Below are 26,822 nucleotides of genomic sequence, written 5' to 3'. Positions count from 1 at the left end.
GTTAGATTTGTTTTTGTTGAGAATTATAACCATAGCTACCCTGGTTGATTGTTCCATGAGTCAAACATAAATTTCTTATCATGATTTCAGACCTACGACTATGAAAGAATATACAAGTCTATGCAGAAACCTGCTTTCCTATTTGATGGCCGACTCCTGCTCGATCACAGCAAGTTGCAGCGAATTGGATTCCAAGTGCAAGCAGTTGGCAAAAAGCTCATTACCTTAGAGAATGGTTATCATTAGCTGTGTTCTTCCCGTTGGTTGCTCAAGTTCTCAGACTCTTTAGCAGCCCTAAGGATTGATTTATTTGTCAGTTTCACATCAGGGCAGTTAATACTGCTCTTTTCAGCTTTTGCTGTTAGTATTCATACAGAAAGTTCTGCAAATCTCTCGGTTAACACACCAAAGATCACCGTGTGACCAAAAATTCACCTACATCTCTTGCTGTGAGAGTTATCTTCTCTTGTGGTTATAGAGAATCAAATTATTGGCCAAAATCAAGCAATCTTTGAGGTCAGATACTGTCAAATATGAATCAAAATGTGCATATGTACTGCATTTTAATATTATATTTTATAATTATTATTTTGTACGTGGTAAGTTTTATACGCAAATGTCTTGACCTTTTTAATGATTCCTATCAGTTATTGATATTTTCATCATTGTAATTTATTCACAAATTTTTTAAAAATTTGGAGTATGTATAAACCAATTTAAAATACTCTAGCTCATTGTTAATAGATTAGCTTATGTCACGTTTAAATTTTAGCGTATTTATATGTTAGTTGTTATACCCTGTCAATACTGTATTAATTCTCAGTTAATTTTGGTAGCTGCGCTTTTCGGCCTTCTGCCATAGCGCCATATGTTGGTATTAACTGCCTGCTGTCATGTTTCTAGTCCTTACAGCCTTAGTTCTCCTAACCATTGTATTTATAACATGCCCACTTTGTAGCACCTGCTTTTACCTGCCATTTTATGTTATGCTAAACCATCTTTGCAAAATTGAGGCATTCAAATATCTTGTATTAAGGGCTGTCAAGTGTTCCCCCAACCTACTGATGCTGTCGCCTTTTTCATGACTAATTTTGGTGCTTTAATAGCATAAATTAAATATTTTTGCCGGTAATATCTCCGTTTGGGTCACCCAATGTTTGCACGCTCTTCTTTGAATTCCCTCTTGTATGGGTTGTGAATAAACTGTTTAAATATTTGATTTCTCTATTTAATTCCATTTATTTCCCACATCAAAAAATCTTAAAAAACTATAGAAATGTCTTATTCTCCTTGCCTGACAGGCTTGAGCTGACAGAGGAGTGGCTTCTGGTGTTCACAAACCAGAATAAATGGCTGTATTTTTGCTTAATATGTCTCTCCGTCTCTCTCTGTCTATAGGACAGAGTCTCTGAGTCTTTAGGTCAACTAAGATTGGGCTATGGTTTCGGTTTCATGACAGCCACCAATTACAGTCTGTTGTTATCTGTTGTCTGCCAGAAAATAAGATGGATATTCCTCCACTTCATATTCCGCTTGGTTACATCTTTAAATCTCAATTTAGGCCGTCCTTAGTTGCATTTTTTCTATCAGATGGAAACTGCTCCATAGCAATGCACATAGCCTAGCAATCTGATAGGTCTATGTGTGGGTTCATAGTTAATAGGTCTATGTGTGGGCCTATACATGTAGTCTTTTAACTTGGCGCTCTGTCTATAGTCCGGCAGTATCACTGATCTGTAAACTTGGTAGAAACAGCTTGTTGTTTCACAGCTTGTGTTTGTGTTGAAGTTTACCAAAAGCTCCACATGCCTTTCCTGTTGTTTTGCAAAGTTCCTTACATCCGGAGAGGAGCTTAAAACATTACTACTCCAATATGTTGTCTGAACCTTCAACAAGAGGTCCTTAGTCTATGCGGATCACTGTGGGCTCAGGAGTTGCATGGAGTAGTTTTTTTGGCTGGTAAAAGCACACTGTTTTCTTGATGTTGATCTTTAGGCTGAATTTGGTAGCGGTTTGTGAGAATTTGTTAATCAACAGTTGCGTGTACTCAGTAGTGTGCTACCATGGCACTATCATCTGTAAATAGAATTTCTCCCACAAGGCTTCTAGGGGTAAGTGTCTGCTTTGAAATCTGAGATGCTGAAGAGGTTATCTACCCGCTGATCCAGTCTGTATGTATATCCTTTCATTTACATTTTTAAATGCAGGTGGGCGAAAGGTGCGTGGAAGCAACGATATACAGCCCCATGGGGGCTGTGTATCATTGCTTCGGGGGTTGGCCTACGCTGTTACAATTATGACTCAAAGTTAAGCTGTTTGCAGTTAGCCTCAAAATCAGTGTTTAAAACATTGTTTTTTAGTAAATAAGTGTAGGTATTTTGCTCATATTGGCTTAATTATTTCCAATAAAACAGTGAATAAAAAGAGCGATATTACCGGAAGTAAACAGCTGCCGTGTTGAATCCATTCACGTTCCTACAGTGACAGTTATTTCTCTATACATGACTCTGTTCACTATTAACTAGGCAACCAATTAGAGAACGGATGGTAATCGTTGACGAAGACCTACGTTTAGGGAATGCACGCTTGGGAAAAACCCTGCTGGGGAATCCCCCATACCTTTCATGAATCCCCTGTAGAGAATGTTTAATGCCGTCATTACGCTAAACACCTTGCTGACAGCTGTCTGATTTGCGTCAGTGAAAACTTCAAATAGACAAGCATTGGCTAGTAGAAAAGTAAGGGGATTAAAAACTTGAAGGCAATGGAGAGGTTTATGGGCAGATTATCTTTAGAAGAACAACATGCGCCTTACAACAGGTAAGCAGAAGATACATGTATTATAATTTTCCAGTGCAATAAAATGCATTTTTCTGGTCACATATATGTGTATATCTCTCAACGCTTTACACTTTATATATGTAAAGTTCAGGGTGACATATATGTACATGTATATACATGTGTGTATACTAATATTGGTAGTATATACCAGTATCAGTATATCCACGTTCACCGCTACAATATCTGTCTGGTTCACCAAAAAATGTTTGTTCATTCGGATAGTTTATTGAGGCCATACTCATCACATAAACTTTTTTACACTACACCGGCAACATAGTTATGCAACTCAGTGTATGCATGTCCGGCTAGCCGCTTGAATACACTGATGATGTGTTGGATGATCTCTGATGCACCCTTGAACAGACAGCATCTAGGATCAGTTCTAGTGTAATAGAATACATCTATGGTTAGAGTCACCTAGTTCGGAGCACTTGCTTTTGGGGTGCCATGGTTAGTAATTCTGTATTTGCTATTAGATCTCCTTTGTTCATGATGTGCAATGCTCATCACTTTTGTGATTTAAGTACTCTGGTGTCAGCACATTGACTTTCTTAAAGTCTGTGAGGCAACCTAGTTGTTTCATGGCAGGAAGTCAACTCTCATCGGTAATGGGATTTGTGTCCCTTGCCTAAGCTCTGAGCTGTACTGATGAGGCTTCAATAGCCGAAACAGTACTGTCTGCAGCATGACTATAGCATATATATATGTATATATATATGTATATATATATACATATATATACATATATATATATATATATATATATATATATATATATATATATATATATATATATATATATATATATATATGTACATATATATATATACATATACATATATATATATACATATACATATATAGACATATATATGACAGTGAAAGAAGAGGAGCAAATCATCAAAGCATATGCAGCCTCCATGGCACTTCAGATAAGTTGCTAGCTGAATTTCAATCGGCTGCTCTTACAATGGACCTACGCCCTGATGATGAGGAAGTTGACTGCCACACGAAACCTCTTCATGGTGCTTACCACCGACAAATATCTAAGGTTGGCGATCTTCACCAGACATATATGTGGCTGAACAAAGGAAACTTAACGGCCAATACAGAGTCGCTAATCATGGCAGCCCAGGTGCAAGTGCTCCCAACAAGGCAACTCCAAACCAAAATCCATCGCACTAGAGACGATCCTAGATGCAGACTGTGCAAAGATGCACCTGAGACCATCCAACACATCATCAGTGGATGCAAGCATCTAGCAGGAAACGCATACACTGAGCGGCATAATCATGTCGCAGCTGTTGTGTATAGAAGTCTATGCGACGAGTATGGCCTTAACAAACCACAACACTGGTGGGAAGCTCCTGGTAAGGTGAATGAAAATGACCGCGCTAAAATCCTCTGGGACTTTTACATCAGGACTGACAAGCATGTCCTAGCAAACCAACCAGATATAGTGGTGGTGGACAAGGAGAACAAGAGGGCTACTATAATAGATATAGCAGTACCCAATGACTACAATATAGCTAGCAAAGAAAAAGATAAGGTAGAGAAATATCTCCCTCTTGGAGAAGAGATTGAAAAATGCTGGAATGTAAGAACAACTGTAATCCCAGTAGTCATTGGGGGCACTGAGCGCAATAACACCGGCGCATAAAATGTGGCTTGCCCAAATACCAACAACAATCAACTCAGGTGAGTTGCAGAAAAGTGCGCTATTGGGAACGGTTAAGATCTTGAGGCGGGTGCTCAAACTCCCAGGTCTCTGGTAGGAGACCCGAGTTGAAGCAGAACTTACCACCCATACAGGGTATCCGGGGTGAGGAAACAATTTTTTATATATATATATATATCTGTGAAGGGAGTATATGTATACATGTATGTGATAAAAAGTCGAAATAAAGTATATTACCATTAAAGCTAGTTTCTAGTATTGTGTCTAACTTATTATCTTACCTATGTACACTTTGGTATAAATAAGTAGTTATAAATAAATAGTTATAGCCATATACTTGTTTCTATTTTCAGTTCTAGAGGCATCACGTCAGCACGTCATTTCACACGACTCGCTGTCGCACCCACCAAAGCTGACGTTCAAGCAGCTCAGCAAGATGAGGAGATCGCTAAGAATAAGACAAGGGGAGGTAATCAATTCAAAATAATGATACTCGTATAGAAATCAATAATGCAAATTTAAGAACAAATTTTAACATTTAGTTGTGCACGCTACTACTAAAGATATTGCTGAAGTGCTTCGAATGTTACATTTAACTTCAAAAAGTTTACTTGCAACAAAATTCATATTACAGTTATTTGGTATCACAAAATTCACCATGTCTTACTCTGCTGTGTTGTAGGTACAAAATATGTGGAAATGTGATTACAAGCTCTTAAAAGCTCAAAAATGAACTGTTAATCGTCGCCATCACAGAACCGCCATAGATCGGAATCAGTTTATTTTTCTGACGTAGTTAATTCATTTGGTAATTGTTTTGCCACGTGATGTTCTCACGTGAAATTAAAGGCTAATAAAATGCTCAGTATAAAACTTCTCGTAGCACTAGTTCATGACAAACACTTCGGGTTTTACCGAAGACCCCGTATCAAATATAGATGCTCGCTACTTTTCAGTTTTGTATCGGCTTGGTCTAATCGTCCAGTCACAATCTGATCATGTGACCCATACTTATACCCATATATATATATATATATATATATATATATATATATATATATATATATATATATATATATATATATATATATATATATATATATATATATATACATGTATATATATATGTATAGATATACATATACAACATATACATATATATAGATGCATAAACATTATTTCTGTCTGGGGCAGCTGAAATTCTTTAATAATAATGTAAGATTATAATGCCAAGGATGTTATGACCTTCACATTACCGAGGTCAGTGTTCAAAGGTCAATCTATTAGTGAACACAACGTGTTGTTTAGTAATTTCTGTATGTTGCCAGAGCAGGTATTTACGCTATACATTTTCTTTGTATTACGTATATCACTAGTGTTACACGCTACAAATTTTTATCGTATTATTCTTCTTCGTAGCCTGTAAATGGTGTCAATCGCCGCACATTTAATTCTTCGAAGCAATTCAAACCTCCGATTCAAGGGGGGATATTTTTGAAAACATTGTATGTATCAACAATGAAGTGCTGCATATGATGTAAACATCAATATTCGTACTATTGCATAATCTTTGCAATTGCAATTCTTTGCAATCGGAGATTGGATTGTCATCATCTTTATTGGTGACGCCCTTACAGCATCCCTACGCAGTTCTATTTTAAACGAACATTACTTAAAGATATTTTAATAGATTTTAAATATTTTTAAAACACCATTTTAGAAATGACTCCAAATGTTAAAAAAAAATTGTCGCACATTTTGACATTGGCATTTGACCTTAGACGCATATTAATAGTGTCAGCCGCGATATAAAATATGCGCCTTGTTGTAGATAAAAGCGCAACAGGCTAACATAAAAAGCACGGAGTTGTGTGACAATTTCTTCGTAGCATGTAAAATCGTCAGCTACGAACAATTGGAGTTGTGCAACCACTTCTGAGTATCATGTAAATACATCCTCCTCATTCCTACGATCAAAACCACAACTTCAAAGCTCAAAAAACCATAGCATCTAACACTAGTGAATGTGTGTCACCAAGCCGTAATGCCAGTATCCATGCCAGTTGTCCGATATAAAATATTATTTGTAGCTTATAGCAGCTCAGAGGAATACCTATCTATCCAGTTCCACCTTCTCAGAAAGGACATGGTGTCAGGTTTACAAAAGGGTATTCAAAGGATACGCGAAGTTGAGTCCGGAAGCCCAAAAACTCCAGCTGAAAGTCATCGACCGGCAAACATTAAAGCCCTTTACCGCAACCTGAAAATCACTTCTCCCCGCTTTGGTCAGGATGGAATGACATTCTTTGTCATGTAAGTCTTTTATCTTTAGTACGTTAACTTGCAGCTTAACAAAAATTGATAAGAGTTGATGCACTCAAATGGTCATTGACCGCGATTGATTCATCACTTAATATATAATCCTCTTTTTCAAAAGCTGACGCTGGCTATGAAGAATAAATTATCAACTGCCGAGCAGCTTCCATAATAGATTTTACTTTTTTGAGGTCAATAGTTCAAGACAAAATGTAAATAAGAGTGTGTTATTTTAAACTAGGTTGTTACAAACTCTTTCATCACCAACTATGAGCAACCACTTTTGCCATTTCTTCTATTTGCTTTTCTGAATTCAGTAAAACTAGTTGGTAGTCAAATTGAAACTTTCTTCTTTTGAAAATAGCTTCGCGAGTTTTACCTTTTAGAATTTTAATTTAAAAAACTATGAAGAAGTTAGAGAGTAGCTGTAGTGTAGTGGTCTAGAGGGCCACCTTGTAATCCCATTGAGGGGGGATTCAATTTCCACAAAAGGACACTGGTGGTAAAAGGTGTCTCACCAAAAATAAAATCCACCTTTAGATCGCTTTCAGCATTTGGGTATGTCTCCAGTCATCGAAATATACTTCTTGTTGTACTCAGACATGTCCTGTCAAGATCGCACAGCTATTGTTAGTGATCTTAGGCTATAGGCTGTGTGTGTGCTCTCAGACACACACATAGCCTCTGATTGCAATGAGCCAAGGAGACATTATTAAAAATCAATTAGCAAAGGTATTCCTCTGTATAGTTCTTACCTAGCAGCACCGATAGTTGTCCCACGACCACACACGAGCGAAGCAATTGGTTGGGAGATTTATGCTAAATGCACATGTGCACACAACTCCCAAAAATTATTCATCAACAATGAGACGAACCCTTGTCTCGAAATTTCATCAACAAGTTTAACCATCGTTTTGTAGAGTCATTAAAGTATAATAACGATACAAAACACATATAAGCCTATTTAAATACGTTACCAAATCTTTGTAAACCGTCGACATTATCTTAAAACTTACCCATCTGATCGGATTATACACAAATAGACAGATTTATTTAGACGAAAATCGTTATTAAAACTTGCTAAGCCTCACTTTTATAAAAGTTAAGACCGGAAATTGAAACGCCGAGCGACAGAGAATAGAACGATTAAGTCGTGCGCATTTTACGAAAAAATAGTGTGCACATTTCATTATACAGATATACACATTATACACTATACTATTATGTATATTATGTATATATATATGCAGTGCCATTTGACTGCTAACATTGCATTTCTCAACCATCAGTACCCTTTCCTTTTCCAATATCACTTTGGTCATGGGCTGTATGACAGGGGAATTTCTAGTATAATGTATAATACTTATGTATATACATTATACACTATATGTATATACATTATACACTATACATTATACAGATTATACACATTATACAGAGAGATACTTTTCCTAAATTGACGTTTTACAAATCAGTTCGGCAATGGTGCCATATGATGCTATATAGCTATGCTATATAATTATGCTGTATAGCATTTTGAATCATCACTTGAAAAATGATTTGTGTAACAGACTTTTGCCAATCTATTTGTTTTGCAACTGTTTAAAGGTACTTAGACTACACCATGTGCCGGGCAATGCAACTATAGAGTGTTTTATAATATCTATCTCGACCAACTATGGTCCAGTTTTTAAACACTTCCTCACAATCCACTCGTTACTGTACGTCTGTTTAATAAATGTCATCAGGTTGTATTTTACTTTCAAAGTATTTGTAACAATTATTGACACCGAATTGAAACGCTATAATCTATTTGTTTCGCCATTGACCTCTTAAAGATACAATCTTGACATGAGATGCTCAACCATCGCTCTGCTGTAGCCTCTATGGAAACGCGATCTGCTTGTCGACCCGGTGTAGCACTTCAGTACTGGAGCACCGAAATGTCACGAGACTATCGCTGTGTAAAAACTTAGTTTATCTAAAGCTCAGACATACATCATACGCTGTACTAGGCTTTCACATCCAATCTAAGGAAAATTAAAAAGTACCATTGTACCTGCGGCACCATGCCCAGAATCAATTTACATTGTCAGGGATGAATGTTAATTGATCCTAAAGTAACAATAACATTTGTTGCTTTATTGAACAATTATATAAAGGTGTGCGCAGGAGCTGGGAGTATTTTTACAGCGTTGCCTAGCATGCCTTCTTTTATTTCATCCGGTTAGTTACAGCAAGATAAGCTTGGCTGTTGGCAAACTGACTATCTCAATCAATGCCTTTATGATTAGCTATATTTACTCATGGAGCAGAGATGAAAGAGAGGTGAGATAAGGTATGGGGCTCTAAAGGATTGGCTACACAAGATAACCTTTTGCCTCATTTTTGGTCAGTAAGGGCATGATGCTGACGCCTCGGCCTGATGATGCTGATGCAATCTCGGCCTAGCAAGTATGATTGTGTTATAAGCATTTTTTAAATATAAACTTACCCAAAAACTTAACAGATTTTATCAGAAAGTTTCGGTTTTTCTATCATGTGATTATTTTTTGTTTGGGTTGATCTGTTTGCCTGAATGTTTCAAGATTATAACCGAAAAAAACTTGATTAAGATTGAAACTCTCAGATCAAGCGAAAGTGTGATTATGATGTCTATAGCAGCAAAGAGACTGACAGAATAGAGACTTGTAACCGTGTAACGCTGCCACTTGAACACAATAGCTGATATCAACTATAGCAACCATAGCAACTAGTGACTTCATTGTGCACATAGTTTTCTTCTGATCATTTTAACCACATTCGAGTAATTTCGATTTTAATCTATAAACATCCTGGCTGTCAGATCACCTCAAACATTAAAAACACTCATAAATGATAAAATTATTTACCTATACATACTTCTGATAGAATTTACTAAAATTCTGTGCAAGTTTATTTTTTATAATCACTATGTTTCTATGAACCACATCATGCAAGTTTGGAGTTGTGTGCACATTGCGTTACTGTTCGAATTAAGTGTTTCTATGGACATTTACATGATGCGGATTGAATCCAACGCCTTGTTGAAAACACATGAGGAATAGTACGCCATAAGTTAATAATTAGCGACGCACATGTTAGCGACGTAAACACATGATACTTGATCAATAAAGGAAGAACGGAAGTATTGAAAGTGTTTAAAATTGAATAGCTGGCGTGGCATTGTGTTTTAATGCGCATCATTTGCAAGTGCTGTTTCCATTATTCGCAAGCATGATGGCTTCGATAAAGTTTTGCGAATCGAAAAACTCGCTTAGCTTGCGGATTTATACCGTTTCCATGATGCTGCTAACTTGCGAATTGGCTCAAATTTGTGCATCATGCATGTCATGGAAACATAATGAATAGTAGTGCCCCAGCAGTTGAGCCTGATGAGCGTCCATCAGGTGTAATAACTATATGTACAGTTACTCTGGAAATCTATCATATAGTCAATTGGTGAAGTTGATAGAGTTTTGATCCGCAATGCTGAAAGTTGAGAGTTTGATCCCTGCACAAGGAAATCTTATTCCTAACCTCTAGTTGTTGCTTCGAACAGACGGACAGACGGTTGTTATTATAGTAAAGGTCCCATCAACATGTAGCTCTCCATCTTGACCAATCATATGTCAAAGATGTCTTAAACAACCCTTCTTTCATGAATCTTGAAAAATTTTTCATAATTCTTGGCTTACCGCTTATCGCAATTTTCTAACAAAAGAGATGAGTTCATGGATAAGATAATCAGCTCACAAAAAGTGTTTTGGCTAAACATTATCATGATGAATCTAGATCTGAAGTGTTTAAAAGTATGCCATATATGAGACTGTGTAACTTCCTATAGATGTACTGTTTACTACCGGCTAAACTTGGTGGAATTATAGCAAACATAAGCTACAGCTACATGCTTATGCAATTAAATGCATATGGGCAATTCCTAAACATAGCTTGATTCGTCGATGACAGGGCATTAAGTTATGTATGGCGCTCAAGCTATAAACCAACAGTTATAAGTACACACTATCTTTACTATATGAGCGGTGTCTGTTTGTCCGTTCTTTCGTCTGTCCGAGGGGTTGGAGGCTAGGATAAAAGCTTGCTTGGTGTAGGTCTAGAACTCTTAAATATAATTCAATTATAATTATTAATTAAATCGTAATTAAATTATTTATTAAATTGTAATGCAATGCATCATAATTTAATCGATGTTATAAAATCAACAGACTGCTGGGTGGTCGCCGTATGCTAATGCATTAAATTTCTTTCAAAATCTTCTGAAATGGGATTCCCCTTTACATAAAATTCCCCTCCTTCATCAAGTTTTCCCCCTCATAAAGTTTGCCAATCCATAATTGGCAGTAGCTAGTACATGTAGCAAAGCCAGGATACCATGCGCGTTGCGATACGCATCTTGTATCCATGAGTAAATCTCAGCATTCCTTCAATTCATTACAATCAGATTGTTAAGTGTGTTAGCAAGAAATTCTTCCTTTACACAAACTGCAAACTTGAAAAGTTGTCCCTAAAAATTAGCTATTTTCAGGAGTCATTTGTTTAAATCCTATTAACACATGCTCTGCTTTCATGAAACAGGATTTTGAGCAAACAATTTTGAGAATATCTAATTCAAATATCGAGGGATTTCAATATAATTATATAAAATCGCAGCTGTTAACAGTAGGCATTTTGTAAAAAATCGCAAATCATTTATTTCCTTTTAAGGACTAGAAAATGTTTATAAATTTGGTATTTTTTCGAAATAAAAAACATTATTCAAACAAGTCTGTAATGTCATCCAGTGGATGTTAATTAAATAAAAATTTGTGCTGTAAATTAGTATATATGCAAGAGTGTATATGCATAGTAGCGCTGAAACAGAATCAGAAATCACAATCACGGAATCAGAATCAAGAAAATTACCCATATGTTGCAGTCCAAGCCTTTACCCTATCACAATTAAGTGTCTGTGCAAATTTCTACACTGCAATTACACCATATTATTGTTTTAACATAACAAAAAGACAATAACTCAGCAATATAATATTCTAGCCATTACGACAAATTAGCCTGGGTGAACTATTCTACTAGTCTGTGATCCACAACTAGAGAATATGTTTACTCAAATGACTTCCTCATCATACCATATATATAAGCACTAGATAAATGTCTGACGTTGCCCAAGAAATTAAAAGGTTTTTCTGTAAAAAAACTCATGTTTATTTAACATATACATGTACAACATTCACCAATTCAACTATGAAACTTCATATCATGAATACAGTGTTTTTGTGCGGTTCAAATAAATTACGAGAAAAAAACAAACAATAATTTCGTGAAATTATTTTTATTATAAATACACACGAAATTATAATTTCGTGTGTATAAAAAAGGTTTAAAAGTTTTTAAAAAATAACAATAATAAAAGGTAATATTCATTAATTAATAATAAGTGATAATAAGCATGCGCAATCTATTTTACGTGCACGATATTTAATGTGCAATCGCAATAAGGATATACCTACATGTAAAAGAGTGTTAGTAATGAATGATAAGAACAGCTTAGTCTAGTGGTTATGTGCACTTGCTTGTAGACTTGCATTTTAAATGTTGCGAGTTCAAATTTACTTCAGAGCAAATTTTTAATTGCTAGATTTTAGTCGCTAAAAATGGACACACGTATGAAAACAAAAAACCAACAAAAAGACCAACAGAAAAACAAACAAACATGAGATTTATATATATAAATGTAAATACATTGGGTATATATATTATATCAGTAGATCTCACTGTTTGTCATTTGTCTGTTTGTTGATCTGTCATTAGTATGTCCAGTTATAGCGATAAAGTATTAGGAAGGAAAAATCCGCTTCGCACAGGATTTAAATCCTCTAGGCCTGCAGTCAGATGTTTATCTACTAGGCCAAATGGCTACATTGCTATACAATGGAATAATTGTGGTCATATTCATTACATTGGTTAAAATACGCATAACGACGCTGTGTGGCATGTAACGTCATACGTAACGATTACAAGCTGGATTCATGTCTCTTATTATAGTAAACATTTAGACAAGGTTAATTTACTAGCTTAAGTTACTCGAATTAGCCAATTTGCTAATTTTCCCATTGGCTAATTGGTCAATTTAGCCAATGGCAAAAACACTTTATTTTTAATTAGATAACCTGCAGGTTTAAGAGGCTGGTTCTCAGAAACCAGACAGAGTTTTGATACTAAATATTTTTAGCAATCTGATGGAAGGCACGGAGTATATGCATGTGAAGTTGAGATGAAATCAGCCGCATAATATGGAAATGTTTAGCATTTACGCATACTAACAATTTACTAATGCTTTATACAGACAAAATAGGCTTTATTAATAGAGATAGTATAATTACATGTATATTGACGAGATCAGCTCCGTTATTATTTAGTAACAAAAGTATTCAAATTCAGTATTTGTAAGGATTAGCATGAACAATATTAGTAGGTCTCTATATGTTTAAAGATGTTTTGGTATATTTGTATTTTACATTAATATAGTTATGTTTTCTGTTAATTACCAAATTTTGACATAAAAGTACATGAAGCCAATCTTTACTGTACATAAAATTAACATTTGTTGATGGTGAGTGTCATCTTTTCAGCTGTTGGTGTTATTCATTCTGTTACTCATTATTTATTCTTAAGTTATTTCTATTTCTATATGCATTTCTGCCTTTGATTTCTCATCTGTCTAATAAAATAAAAAGCAGTGACTCACACTACAATTTTTATCATGTAGAGAATCCCTCTAATGGTGAACTCAGTTGGTGCGAGTTCAGCTGACAGCTGTCTTCGAGAAAATATTTGCGATGACCCATTTAGTGGTTCAGCCATTCCTCCTTTTTTTCCCAAACAAGTTGTTTTCTTTCTACAGGTTAGACATGGAGGAGTCCTTGTCTAGGAGAATATGTCAAGGTTTTAGCAAAAATCTCATAGAAGGCTCTTTACTTTGCCTCTCGCTTGATGGATTTCGGAGTAATCTTCTCTTTGCAACCGTTGCGAAGTCTTCTCCGCGGATGTTTAAAAATGGTAAGTGTTAGATTTTGCATCGAGCATGACTTACGTGTGAGCATGACTCCCATGTGAAAAGGCAGAGGTTCAAATTACAGATGTTGTTACTAGAGCTTTTTCTAACACATATGAGACCCAAAAAAATATCTGTATAACTTGTTCTCATCTACACACACCGTAACACCATCTAATAATGTTAGCGATGACAATGCATTGCGGCTTGCTGCCAGAAACCTGGTAAAGACTGGTTCATGCTGTATCACCGTATATCAGTGTTGTACTCTCTATGATTGTTCATTGATTATGTGCACCATAAACCAAAGGCATCAACGAAGCCATGCGGATACGTCAGAAAAGATTGCAGCTGTCAAACTTTCCCAATAGTTTGCTGAGCATCCATGGCAGCCTGTGCAATGGGTATCATTACATAGACTTAAAAACGCGATTTTATCACAAGCTAGCGTTGTTATCGCGCTCTTTTGAGCTTGTTTTTTTGGCGTTCGGCCTATTAAACGTCCTGTGACAAACTACGAGCAATTTTAATTAAATTATCTACTTTTTATAAAAGACTGAGAATATTTTGAAGGCTGAGTTTAAATAATAATGGGTTTTAAGACAGCCATCTGTATAATTCTAGTTCAGACTAAACATCCCCAACTTCCGTCCCTGATAAGCTAGGCTACGTCACGTATTTATAGATGGAGCTTGTTGTCTCGATTGTGTCGTTTGCGAGACCAATATTGAAACGCTGTAAAAAAGCCTTCATGCCTTTGAAAGTTAGTGAACCAATCTTTATTTTGAGTACAAAATCGGAATCAGCGAGTTATATTTACCTTACAAAATGATAAAAGCTGTTCGTGGCAGTCATGATTTAATAGTCCTTATATTAAGAGCTGTATCTCTCTTCTGTGTGTCAGTCATGGGCCTTAAAGTAATTAACAGTAATCATATATGGCAGTGGTTTATGAATAAAATAAAATGCTCAGATGCTTGTTAGGTGGAGTTCTAAGGGTTTGCAAATTTCGAATTAAGTTTTTTAAAATTTGACTTGGCAATGTATTATACTCTGATAGAGCAAGGGTTTGAGATCAGCTTCATGGCAGATTCTCAGATGGTATACAGGGCGATGAGCAACAAAGTTGGACCATTCCTAGCTGTGGAGTCAGAGGCGTACCTCGAGGCATACACACATGTGCTCAAAAGACTCCAAGACATGCACAGCGAGACACTGCCTCTAGAGAGATACATCGTATAGTGAGTAGCTGTTGAACTTTAGTATTTAACTAGATGAATGCTAGGTGTTGCACGGGTAATAAAATAATTACCCAACAAATATGAAAAACTTGACCTAGTAACTTGAGCTGCTCTCAATCTTTACTATAATAAGAGCCGTGAAGCTAGCTTGTAATCATTACGTTACACATCCTGATCTCTCACGATATCAATCATGATCTTCAAACCTGCTATTTGCAATCAATAGTATTTTCACCAACATTTAAAGTGTGCGTATTTTAACTGATGTAATGAGTATGACCACAATCATTCCATTAAACGGCAATGTAGCCGTTTGGCCCAGTGGATACAAGGTCTGCCTGCAGACCTAGAGATCGTGAGTTTGAACCCAGTGGGCAATGGAGTTTTCATTCTTAAAACTTTATCACTATAACTGAACGCTCGAATGATAGACCAACAAACAGACAAACGAAGTGATGAACACTGAGATTAATAAACATAGATTGTTATATTAGTTTTGAGCATTTCAGTGAGTCCAGCAACTTGTTCAGATGCACAGGCGTACCTCGACATACAAGCTTAATGCCTTTTGGGACTGTGTTTGTATGTCGACTTTCTCGCACCTCAAAGCATATTTTCTATATAAAACAGCTAAATACAAATTAATCTGTTCCTATACCATGAAAAACCTAACCAAAAACGTGATACGACAATGGAAAAAGCGTATTTTTCATTGTACTTCACTATCTACACTCACAAAATAACAAATACCTATTTAGTAGTTATGATCTGCAATAAAATGCAACATTATTATGTACAGTAGGCTACTGTATGGAGTTCTTACCTTCAAAACAGACGTATTGGCCAGGCCCGTATTCCCTGGGGCGGCTGGCCGGCTGAACCGCCCCAAATTTTTAGGAATTATTGGTGGCTAAGTGTAGTCAAACTCGGATAACTTGCCCTCGAATAAAATGTAAAATTTTATCACGAACACTTGGTTAACTCGAACGGATTTGTTTGGTCCGTTCCCACGCAATGATAAACTGCTTTAGATAACTCGACTTCAACATCATTAACTCGAACAGTTATTTGCCCGACGGCTACGGGAACGGTTTTTATCGCTGTAGAATATCACTTTATTCCAAGCCATAGAGATAAACATCAACTTTTAATAGTTCTTTGGCGTCGTTATTATCATGATCAGCAAAATATTTTTGTTAACAACTTTTATAAAGGTTTGCAAAAGGTCAAGTTTTACCAAACATCTGTTTGGCAATGGCCCAACGAAAGCGTAAAAACCTTCAGATTAACTTAAAATAAAATCGGCAAAATTGATATTTGTTGAAATGCTCAAAATAAAAAAGATGTCTTTTTTCTGAGCATTTTAACTGCCGTCAAGTTTAGCCTATTTTAATCTGAAAATGTTCTCGCAGTCACATCACCTAAAACAAACAAATCTCAAATAATAGAGAAAATGTTTATACTTTCCGATAAAATCTTTTAAAACTTTACGTGAGATGCCCGGTTGAGGCCCTAAATGAAAGAAACTTGTTGAGGGGCTGATACCGCCCCTCCAAACGCCCAGATGCTCATAGCTAGTCGCCTAACATTAGCCGCCCCAATTTGCAACCAGGGAATACAGGCCTGGTATTGGCCAATGTTGGTGTGAGTGAGACTTAATAGCAATGTGTTCAGTACATTAGACTTTTGTGACACTATGTAACAACGTAAACTTTAAGTTTAACCTAAAATGAATTTAGCTTACTAAACACACACTTAAAGTTTAAATATAGAATGTATTTTTTACTAAACTATGATTTTACTAAACTAAACTTAAATTTTGTCATCGTCCTAATCTGTATTACCTGTTTCCGGCTTCGTTTTCACTATAACTTATAACGAATAACGCTGAACTGAAAGAGACAGCGAGCATCCTAATTCTTTCAGATGTTGTGGAAGAGATTTCGGTGAATAGCATATTGGCAACTTCATCATTCCAACATATTCAGCACACTGACCGCCAAGTTTGGTGAAAAAATGTCGTTTGGAAAGGACAGAAAATATTGTGTTCTGCATTGTAAACCGGACAAAAGCCATAAAACGGAGACGTCACAGTTCAAGGGTGCACTGTATAGAACTAAAGCTCCTGTGTTTGGGTAAACCAAGTGTCAATATGTAGGACAGTTATCAGCAAGGTCACACGACAGCAGCTAATTATAACCAGTACATATTTCAACAGTAGTTACTGATGTGTACAACTTTATCTTAGCTCAAGGTAACGTAATTTCCTTACTGACCACGATTGTGAAGTATGTGGGTATTTCAATAGACACAAATGTTCACAATAATGTTGATGATAATTGGTTGAAAGTCTCGAAAGTTATAGAAGGTCCATTCAACTTCAAATCATTTAAATTTAAATAATTTGAAGTCAAAATAAAAAAATAATTTAATAAATAAATAAAAAATAAAATTTCAAATTTAAATTTTTTGAAATTTCAAATTTGAAAATATAAAATTTGCCATTTGAAATTATTCTCAATGGATGAAAGTTTGCTAAATTTTTTGGGCTGTTTTTTCAACGTTTCATTACCTACTTAAATGCATACATGTAACTTTTCCAATGCAGCTGTGAAAAAGACAAACGGCCACCAAATACTTCAGCAAGCATGGCTTCCTATTACCGTGTGCCTATTGATGAAAATAGCTACATCACCCTCAGCTCTCTTCTTCAAGATGGAGACGTCGTTGTTTCTCCGTCTACAGCTGCTAAGTTTGGACTCAATCCATCGCAATGTAAAGCTTACATTTCTGCTCTTTCTCAGGAGTTGTCCATCATTCAAGGTGAGTTAAAAACAAGTTTACTAAAATTAGAAACAAATTTCAACATTTACCATTATTTACTGTAATGACCCTTTTTGTTTTTTATTAAATTTCTGTCTTACGCAAGTATTTTGGTCACTAAAGCAAAGCTGTACTTTGTCATTCAGTACAGGGTGACTGATATTAGTTTAGTTGTACACTTAGTTTGCTGCCAAAGTTTATTGTTTGCTGATATAATTTACTATGATATAGCATCATGTAATATAATATACTATGATATGATGTGATTTTAAGTTGTGTGATCTGGTATGCTGTGGAATGACTTGGACTGATATGAACCGCTGTAATATGATACAGTATAATACAAAATAATATAATATGTAATTTAATATAATTGTAATCATAGACTTTATAGTTTAATAATTCACAGACTTCATCGAGGTAAAACGAGGTCACATTAAATATGATGACACTAACAAAAATCTTTGTTTGTGAAAAACACTGAAAAAAACTCTTTTTCAAGGCCTGAAAAGTCACAGATATTGTTAGTTTTAGTTGTGTGATCATGGTGTTTTAAAAACGCAATGAAGTAAATACAATGAATGTAGCTACTCTCTGTCAAAAGGTGTAATTTGCATAGCCAAGGGTGTGCTACAAGGTCACGACTAAACATACGTGTTGTTCTTTATCAGTGCAGTAGAACTGATGCTCTGTGATCAGCTGACAGAGTTTAATAATGGAGACTGTTCTGGTTCTAATTTATTAGCTTCAGATGAAAGATGGATTCATGTAAAATTAGTTTTTCAATGACTATAGACAGGGTTTCACACCACAACAACTGTTTATACATGAAAGACGCCACTCTCGCTTGTAATAGATAAACCAGTAATTAAATATTTCAAAACAATTCTTTAATTGGTTATAAATCTTTTGAATATACAGATTTTTTTCTTGGTTTATTCATTTCACTTCTGACTTTTCTGTATTTTTTGTTATGTCGTACTACATCTATTCTTGTGCAAATATGGCATCGCACATGATTGATATTCCATGAGGGACCATTATGCAAAGAGAGCACAACTGCAAACTAGCCACTATTGTGATTGATGAGCAGTGTTTATAGCAAAGCTGCTAAAGTTTGCTTTCATTAGCAACAAATTTATCTGCTGCAGCAAGGGAAGATCCCTGCTATTTTGAGAAGCCTAAGTTTATGTTACAAGCTTTGTTGTTATTTGGGCCGAGGTACTGATGGTATGCAAGGCAAAGAACCAAGGCAGTAATCTAGCGAGTAGCGTTTTTACTGCAATACTATAATAACACCATACTAGACTTTGGAATGCAGGCAACTTTTATTTTGTTCTATAAATACAAGACATGCTAAATCTTTTGCTATATTTTTCAGACTAATCTAACATCGCTCTAGTAAAAGTGAGTAAAAGCCCAAAAGTTCTGAAAAATAATATAAAAAATTCAGAGGCGAGAAACACTTTATATTTTGATACAAGTTTATGATAACTTTTTTTATTGCTAAAAGTTAAGCTAACCCTTTTGCTGATAGCCTAGTTAACTGCCTGTCGGTTTGCATGTAAATGAAGTTGGAAACTGTATTGCGTATTCCAGTATGTCGTGTCATGTGTGGAGTTGTCATGACTTAGTGGTGTAGAGCACCTGCCCTATGAACAGGAGGTTGAGGTTCAATTCTCAGGAAAAGCATAAGCGGTGACAGAATGATATTCTGTTCCCTGCGGCTCCACATGTCTCCACTGGGCTTAAATCTGTCGTGCCAAAAGCACAAAGTCGCTGTTTATGCATCGATGCTTTTAAAACATGTCCAGTGTCTGCTTGCAGCAAGTAAAGCTACATATTTAGTTTGAAGGTGATATATAACTACTTTTAGGGCCACCTGGTACAGGAAAGACTCACGTTGGACTCAGAATAATCAAAACTCTTCTGGATAACTTGTACAGGAATAAAGGTTCATCACTAGACAACCGTATGTATCAAGTCTTAGCCTCTGGTTCTTAAATGTATGTTTGCAGTGCATAAAGATTTAATGGCAGCAGTTATTTCCTGATCGGTTTAACAACTTTAATCGGTCTAATAATTGTTTATTAGGCTAAAAATTCAATTCTGCAAGTATATAATTATAATAATAGCATAAATTGGCGCATTTCAATCTGAAAAATTGGCAAAATTCAACATGTAATGCTATAAATATAACCTGTTAGGATCAACCCAATTATACAAATTCAGTGTTGTGTTCTTTAATTTGTAATGAAAAGTTAATTTTTGCCTGTCTGTGTAAAGCCAGGGTTAATTATCTTTTTAGTGAATTTTATCTATCCGAGTGTGAATGATATTTTGAATATTTTTTAGTTACTTTTCAATTAAATATTTGAACTGTTTAAATTATTTATTGCAATTAAATATATTCAACTTTATAATAAATTTGCTGATAAACATTGATTTACAATTTGAAAATACTACTTTGTTGATGGTTTGGCTGAGAACTTGACACTCTTACAATTTTAACTACAGTAATACTTCAACTTACGAGTGCTCTAATTTACGAGAAACTTGAGATACGAGCCAGCTTTTAAGCAAGTTTTAGCACTAACATACGAACAATGTTTGAGATACGAGCACGTGAGTCAGTTGCAAAGTATGCCGGAGGTGTTTTATGAGAACAGCATCACTCTGTATTTTTCAACTGCTCAGGTTATACTTTTGTACCATGTTTTCTGTGCGCAATTTTCAGTGCAGATTTATGTGAATTAAAAGTACTGTGCGTAGACCGAAAGTTTTCCAGTAAAATGAAAAATAATGCAAAGAAAAAGCAAATGATAACAATTGATATTAAACGGAGAATTATTGAAAAATATGCGAAATGTGTATGCGTGATTGATCTAGCTCAGCAATATGACAGAAATACATCCACAATTATCAAACAGAAGGATTATATTCTGGGCATTTGGTTTGCAAAAGGACTAACCATAGTTTCTAAACGATGCAGCGATCTTCACGACCGCTGATGGAGAGACTGCTCAGGCACTGGATAAAAGATAAACAATTGGCCGGTAACAGCGTAACTGAAACGATGTTTCAATAAAGGGGAAAAGGCCGGTGGTTAAAAGGCGAAAAAGCCTCTGTGAAAAGGCCGGTGCTATCTATAAAAATTATAAAAATAGACTTTCGGACAAGTTGGCTAGTGGTCGTGCATTAACCCTTTGTGACGACACCAGTGTTCGTCCTAATCGCAACACGTTGAAAGGGCGACAAAGGCAAACATCCTTAGATAGGTTTATCTTAAAACGGCCGGCTAGTCGTGAAAGCGAAACAAAGGAAAAATTAGCTAACCAGCGAGAAACTAACTTCCAACTATGAACGCCGAAGAAATTTTAATTACGAAAAATGAAAGTTTGCTTTTAGGTTTGCTTTTAAGCTTGTTTTTAAGACTGATAAAATCCAAATTTATCAAATTCATTTGTTGTAATGAAGAATAACACTTATATCTCCCTCCCTAGCAAATGCTAGCGTTAGCTGCTACTGCATGTATTTAATTTTACATTTTAATTAATCACATTTCCTTGCATTGTTTTTTATTTGTTGCTTTTTAAAGCATGTGGTAAGTTAGGACAATAACCAACATGTTTTTTCTGTTACAATATCTTGTTTTGAGTGTTTTATTTGCATTTTTCAGAGTATAGAAACCAATTATTATATATTTAATTGTTCTATATATAAATAAATTGCACCAACATGCGAGTAAATTGACATACGAGCTCAGTCTCGGAACGCATTAAGCTCGTAAGTCGAAGTATGACTGTACACTGAAGGAGCATCACAAACTAGCAGATTTATGTCACTAACTAGCATATCTATGTCACCAACCAGCATATCTATGTCACTAACCATCATATATATGTCACTAACCAGCATATCTATGTCACTAACCAGCATATCTATGTCACTAACCAGCATATCTATGTCAAAAACCAGCATACTTAAATCACTAGCTAAGATGCCAAAAGCTTGCTTCACTATAACTAATTGAATTATCTTCAGGTGTGTGTACATCTTCTAAAATGACAGTTTAAATGTCTACAGCTGGCATTAGTTTTTCTAATTGCTAGCATAATTCGTCAAAGATAAATGCAGATAATATTTTTGCATGTTGAACAAATTTTGTGATTACATTAAATGGCAAACTGGCCTTCATTACTTTATTCTGTGTTTCATAGCTGCCTTGTAAACCTTTCAAACTGTACTATTGCTTTCTACAGCTGAGCTTGAGCCAATCCTAGTAATTTGTTATACTAACCACGCTCTGGACCAGTTTCTTGAAGGAATCCTCAAGCTTTATGAGGGACCTGGTATGTAGAATATTATTTGAAGAGATTGCCTGATAGTTACTGAGCTTTATTAAACCTTGGTAAGTCACTCAGTAAAATAGAGGTGGAACGAGACACAAGACGTCTCGAGTATCGACCTGTTTCGTATCGGTCTCGTCTCGACCTAACTATAACCAATCTCGAGACAGGAAATAGAACTAAAGCGCATGCGCACGGCTGTTAAAACATGGCTTTCGCGGTAACAACAACTCCATATATTGTAATGGATTGTGGGTAACTGCCTTTAAACTTATACCAGGTTCGTTACTACCTGTTGCTATTGATTATGTTGGCCGCCGAGTCTAATCATGTAGTCTGAACAACGGCCCTGTTAATATATTGTAGTCCGGTTCTGTGTCTTTAAAACAGATACCGGGTTGTATCCAATTACCCTCCGGAAAATCCGGAATAAAAAATCTGTATTTTATCGTATCGTGTCCAAACACCATTTGCTCTTCATATAATTCGGGCCTCTTTTGTGTACATGTACTACCAAATGCGAGTAAAACCTGCCCGTACACCGAGAAACGAACTAAAGACCGTGTCGACCATAGTCCGTGTTTGGGTAACAATGACATTATCGTTAGTTCAATATAAGAATATATACAGTAATGAATATAATTTCATGAGTACAATTTAAATATAATTCACATAATGCAGTTAATACACAAACAAAACTTAAAACAAATATACATGCACAAAGCAATATGTTTATAATAATTATTACCAATCAAGCTCAAAATTCTTAAAAATATATAACTCTGCTATTTTAGAGCAGTTTGTGTCACTTTTGTTTACAAAAAATACATGCATATTGCTATTAAAATGTTGTATTCAAAGCGTTTACACCAGGAGAAAATTCAATTTAAAAAGAAGTTTAACAATTTTATACATTAAGTACGCTAGTCCTTGTGTAGTGAAATCAACAAATGCTCATTATTTTACTGTCTCCTGTCTCGAGTCTCGAATCTTTACAAGATAGTGTCTCGAGTCTCGTCTGGAACTTTAAAAACCTGTCTCGTTCCACCTCTACAGTAAGATAACCTTTGTTTTATCTACTGATTTTGAATAGATGTATTTTTACTTTGTTTCAGCCGAGCGTCCTGAATCAAGCAAGAAGTATTTATCCCAATCAGGTAAGATTCTCGAGGCATTCAGACATGATTTATAGAATTTCTGCATGATTTACGGACAACTAATAAGGAATCGCAGCGAGTTAACTTAAGTTAATTGAAACAAACTTCTTAACTGCTGACATCAAAGTCAAATCGAGTCCGGCAGCATTCTAGATTTACAAAAAGTCATGTATCAGCTCTTCCTGACATGAGAAATGTCAATAGCTTTTAAATCACAGCTCATTACATTTAAAAGCATTTGATAAGATCACTACTAGTACTGTGGATCATTCAACTCATAGACCTGTGAAACTATACATAAATACTAGCGATAAAACTATGTTATTATAAAGATAAAATAAATATAGTCAACATATTATATTTGGGTAGCAACGATAAAGCTATCAAAATAAAGAATATCGTAAAACCTCTATTTGAGCACCATCTTTATTTGACTGCCACTCTAAAAAAAAGGATTGAAAAATAGAACGCCACTCTTTGATTGAACGCCACTTTTATTTAACCACCTCTTTGACATTCCTTGATTTTTAGGAATTCATAATAGCAAATCATCAGTGGAAATGTGTCCGCAAAATTATATTAATGTAATAAAATAACAACAATTAATTCTTTCGGTGTTTCTGTTCGTATTGACACCCGTATTCCAGTTCCAAAGCTTTTCAGTCTGTTCAGTAAAATTTTGAAAGCACAGAAAATAATTAATAATTGTATCAGGCTAATAGTAGTTCCTCGTTTAACGCATCTTGATAGTTTGACATATGTGAAAAACGGTTTACAGTTATGAATATGGTATATGAATGACTAATTTTAGGCTAAAAGTCATCCTTAGCACCTACATGGCTGAAAGTTTTTGCTCTGCCAAAAACATATTTGAATATTAATAACGACTAGTTCAGCAGTGCAGAAAAAGAGTTGAGGTCAGAAAACATTGTGGATGGTATTGGACAGTCAGAAAAAGATACTACCATTCCAAACGAAATCAGCAATTTTTTTCAAAAATGTTCACTGTTGCTTCTAAATGTATTATAAGTATGGTTTGTTTATGTCACTTGTTCTCAAATATATATTTGTAGCATTTGATAGATTATTACTATATACCTTACCAATTTGCAGGTTTATAGCATATTATTTGATAGCATCATTGCGGTTATATAAACTCGGCTTGCAATGTCGCAGAAACTGTTTAATTTACTGCTATTGATCTCTAAGACTACCTGACTGCCCAACCATCTTCGGCCTTTGTAAAATGTCAGCTACGGAGATAAAGGATTTGATGCAGGTTTTTATTCTTGCTGTTTGTTATGCAGATGTACTGAGAATAGGGGGTGGCAGCAAAAGTGAGCTGATGCAAAGTTGCTTAATAAAACACCACAAGGAAAAGGCAGCAGATGAACACAGAAAAATGTATGGCGAGCTTATGACTGAAAAAGAAAAATGTGAGGCAAGTGGAACTGTAAGAGAGTTAGTGTGATGTAGTGCTGGGCACGGGTAATAAAACCGGTTGAACTCGCAGGTTTATCTTCTCTTGAGTCTCGGATAGTAGAATTTTTAGGCATTTCGATCTTGCGAGTTCGGATTTGATTTGTGAGTTGAGTTTTGGTACATGGATCCGTCAAGTAAAGTGAACAAAAACTCGGTCTATTGCGCCCTGCGCTCTTTACTGTTTAATAACCCTCCTGTTAATGCTGCGAGCACGAATGCCAGTCAGTAGAAAATTGTAAAAAATATTAAATATATTGAATAGAATTATAATGCATTGCAAACTTTAAGATATGTCTGATGTTTAGAAATTTTAGACATATAACCCGTATCAAAAGCTCGATACCCAAAAATTCATTGGCCAAGAAGTACTCGTGCCAACCACTGCCAGCTACCCAATGCTCAAAAAAATTGAAAGAGAAGGGCCGAGTCCACACTCGTTGGCCAAGAAGTACTCGTTCCCAGCACTAGTGTGAGGTCCGAAATAAAAAATTGAGTTCTCATGCAGGAAAATGGAAATTAAAACCTCAGTTACTCACCATGACGAAACATTTTTTTGATTATTTTGGTTACGTATTATCTAATCTTTCATACAATTATCGTGAGGATCAACTATTCAAACCCATTTCACTTTCAATGGCTATTTCATGTTTCTAATTAGCCGTTGAAATCCTGGCCATCCTCGTCAATGATGTCTAACAGTATCTCTGGGCAGTTTGTCAAAAAGTAGGACAATTTGAAACTTTTTAAATATATCTAAATCAGCTGATAATCAAAGAATACTTTGCGAAACAAAGAAAAACAAGTCCAACAACACCGCAAATATCAACAAATAAAATGTTTTCCGCAATTTAGACTGAAACCATAAAAATTTGTACAATTTTAACAAATTCTGAAAAATGTTGCAATATCATCGTATTTGTTAAGGACACACCGATCATCGTTTTTTGTCCCAAAATCATCAGCAAAATTATCCTTAGTATCACATCATTCTTCATCTGCATGACTGTCATTTTTTGCATCCAACACTTGGGTCATATCAAGGTCATATCAGATATTTTCACTACATTGTCCCACTAAAAATGTTATTATGACAAAAAAAGTTGGTAAAGATGCTCGAAAATGATAAAAATGGAAGTGAAACTTCTAGTCTAACGCTCTGTTTAAGAATTAATTTATTTATCGGTTTGCCCGGCTAGTTTGCATTTATAAACAGAGCCATGTAAAGGCCAGTATGCCGGCCGCCAGGGTTTTTACACACGCTACCCGATGCTGGAATACCATAGATATATAAGGTTTATATGCAGCTTTTTATTTGAGCTGATGCATCGAGAATCGTGGTAATAGAAGTACAGACCGTGAGCCGATGAATAGGCTAATCAATAGGGTTTCACTTTTCATTACGAAGCCTACACATTAGCTAGACCAATCAAATTTTGTCTCCAACGAAACAATCTTGTCGCCAATCACAAAGCAACCAATTATCACGAATCAACCAATAGTCAATCACGTGCAACCAGTCAAAAATCCTTTTGCTAAACGAATCCATTTCTACTTATTTTTCAAAAGGAAAAAACCAGATTGCTACCGTCAATGCAATAAAAATAAGGATTCGCTGAAAAGTTGGTACTTATCTTGTAGAAAATGTTGTTTTAAATAAGATGCATTTTACAGTAAAACAATAACTGCATCGATTCTCGAGATATTGCATAAATACTAGCAGTATATCGAATTTTCGAAAATCCGTTTGAATTAATCAAGTCAGAATAGCGAATTTAGCGCAGTAGTGAAAAAGTTAAAGAGGCTCTTTTGTTGTATGAGTCAAAACACTAGCGTTTAGATTGCTCTACA

At 35.4% G+C, this 26,822-nt stretch overlaps 2 protein-coding genes across 2 annotated transcripts in view; both read left to right on the top strand.

The window, feature by feature from the left end:
* Positions 1 to 1,206, top strand: part of LOC137402216 (UDP-glucose 6-dehydrogenase-like) — a 41,944-nt gene extending 40,738 nt beyond the window's left edge. The window contains exon 11 of the mRNA XM_068088716.1: positions 91 to 1,206. Coding sequence (XP_067944817.1) covers positions 91 to 246 — 156 coding nt within the window. The 3' untranslated portion in view covers positions 247 to 1,206. The remainder of the gene's footprint in view (positions 1 to 90) is intronic.
* A 1,558-nt stretch (positions 1,207 to 2,764) lies between these two features.
* LOC137402257 (NFX1-type zinc finger-containing protein 1-like) lies at positions 2,765 to 24,963 on the top strand. Its single transcript, XM_068088754.1, has 9 exons — positions 2,765 to 2,820; positions 4,873 to 4,988; positions 6,610 to 6,832; positions 13,773 to 13,927; positions 14,983 to 15,163; positions 17,772 to 17,986; positions 22,249 to 22,338; positions 23,451 to 23,492; positions 24,800 to 24,963. Exons 1-9 carry the CDS (start codon positions 2,765 to 2,767, stop codon positions 24,961 to 24,963), a joined length of 1,242 nt encoding a protein of 413 aa, XP_067944855.1.
* The last annotated feature ends 1,859 nt before the right edge of the window (positions 24,964 to 26,822 follow it).

The sequence above is a fragment of the Watersipora subatra genome, chromosome 8 (assembly GCF_963576615.1).
Source record: "Watersipora subatra chromosome 8, tzWatSuba1.1, whole genome shotgun sequence".
Taxonomy (NCBI): Eukaryota; Metazoa; Bryozoa; class Gymnolaemata; order Cheilostomatida; family Watersiporidae; genus Watersipora; species Watersipora subatra.
Note: the sequence above shows the minus strand (reverse complement) of the source record. Positions and strands in the feature narration are given on the sequence as shown.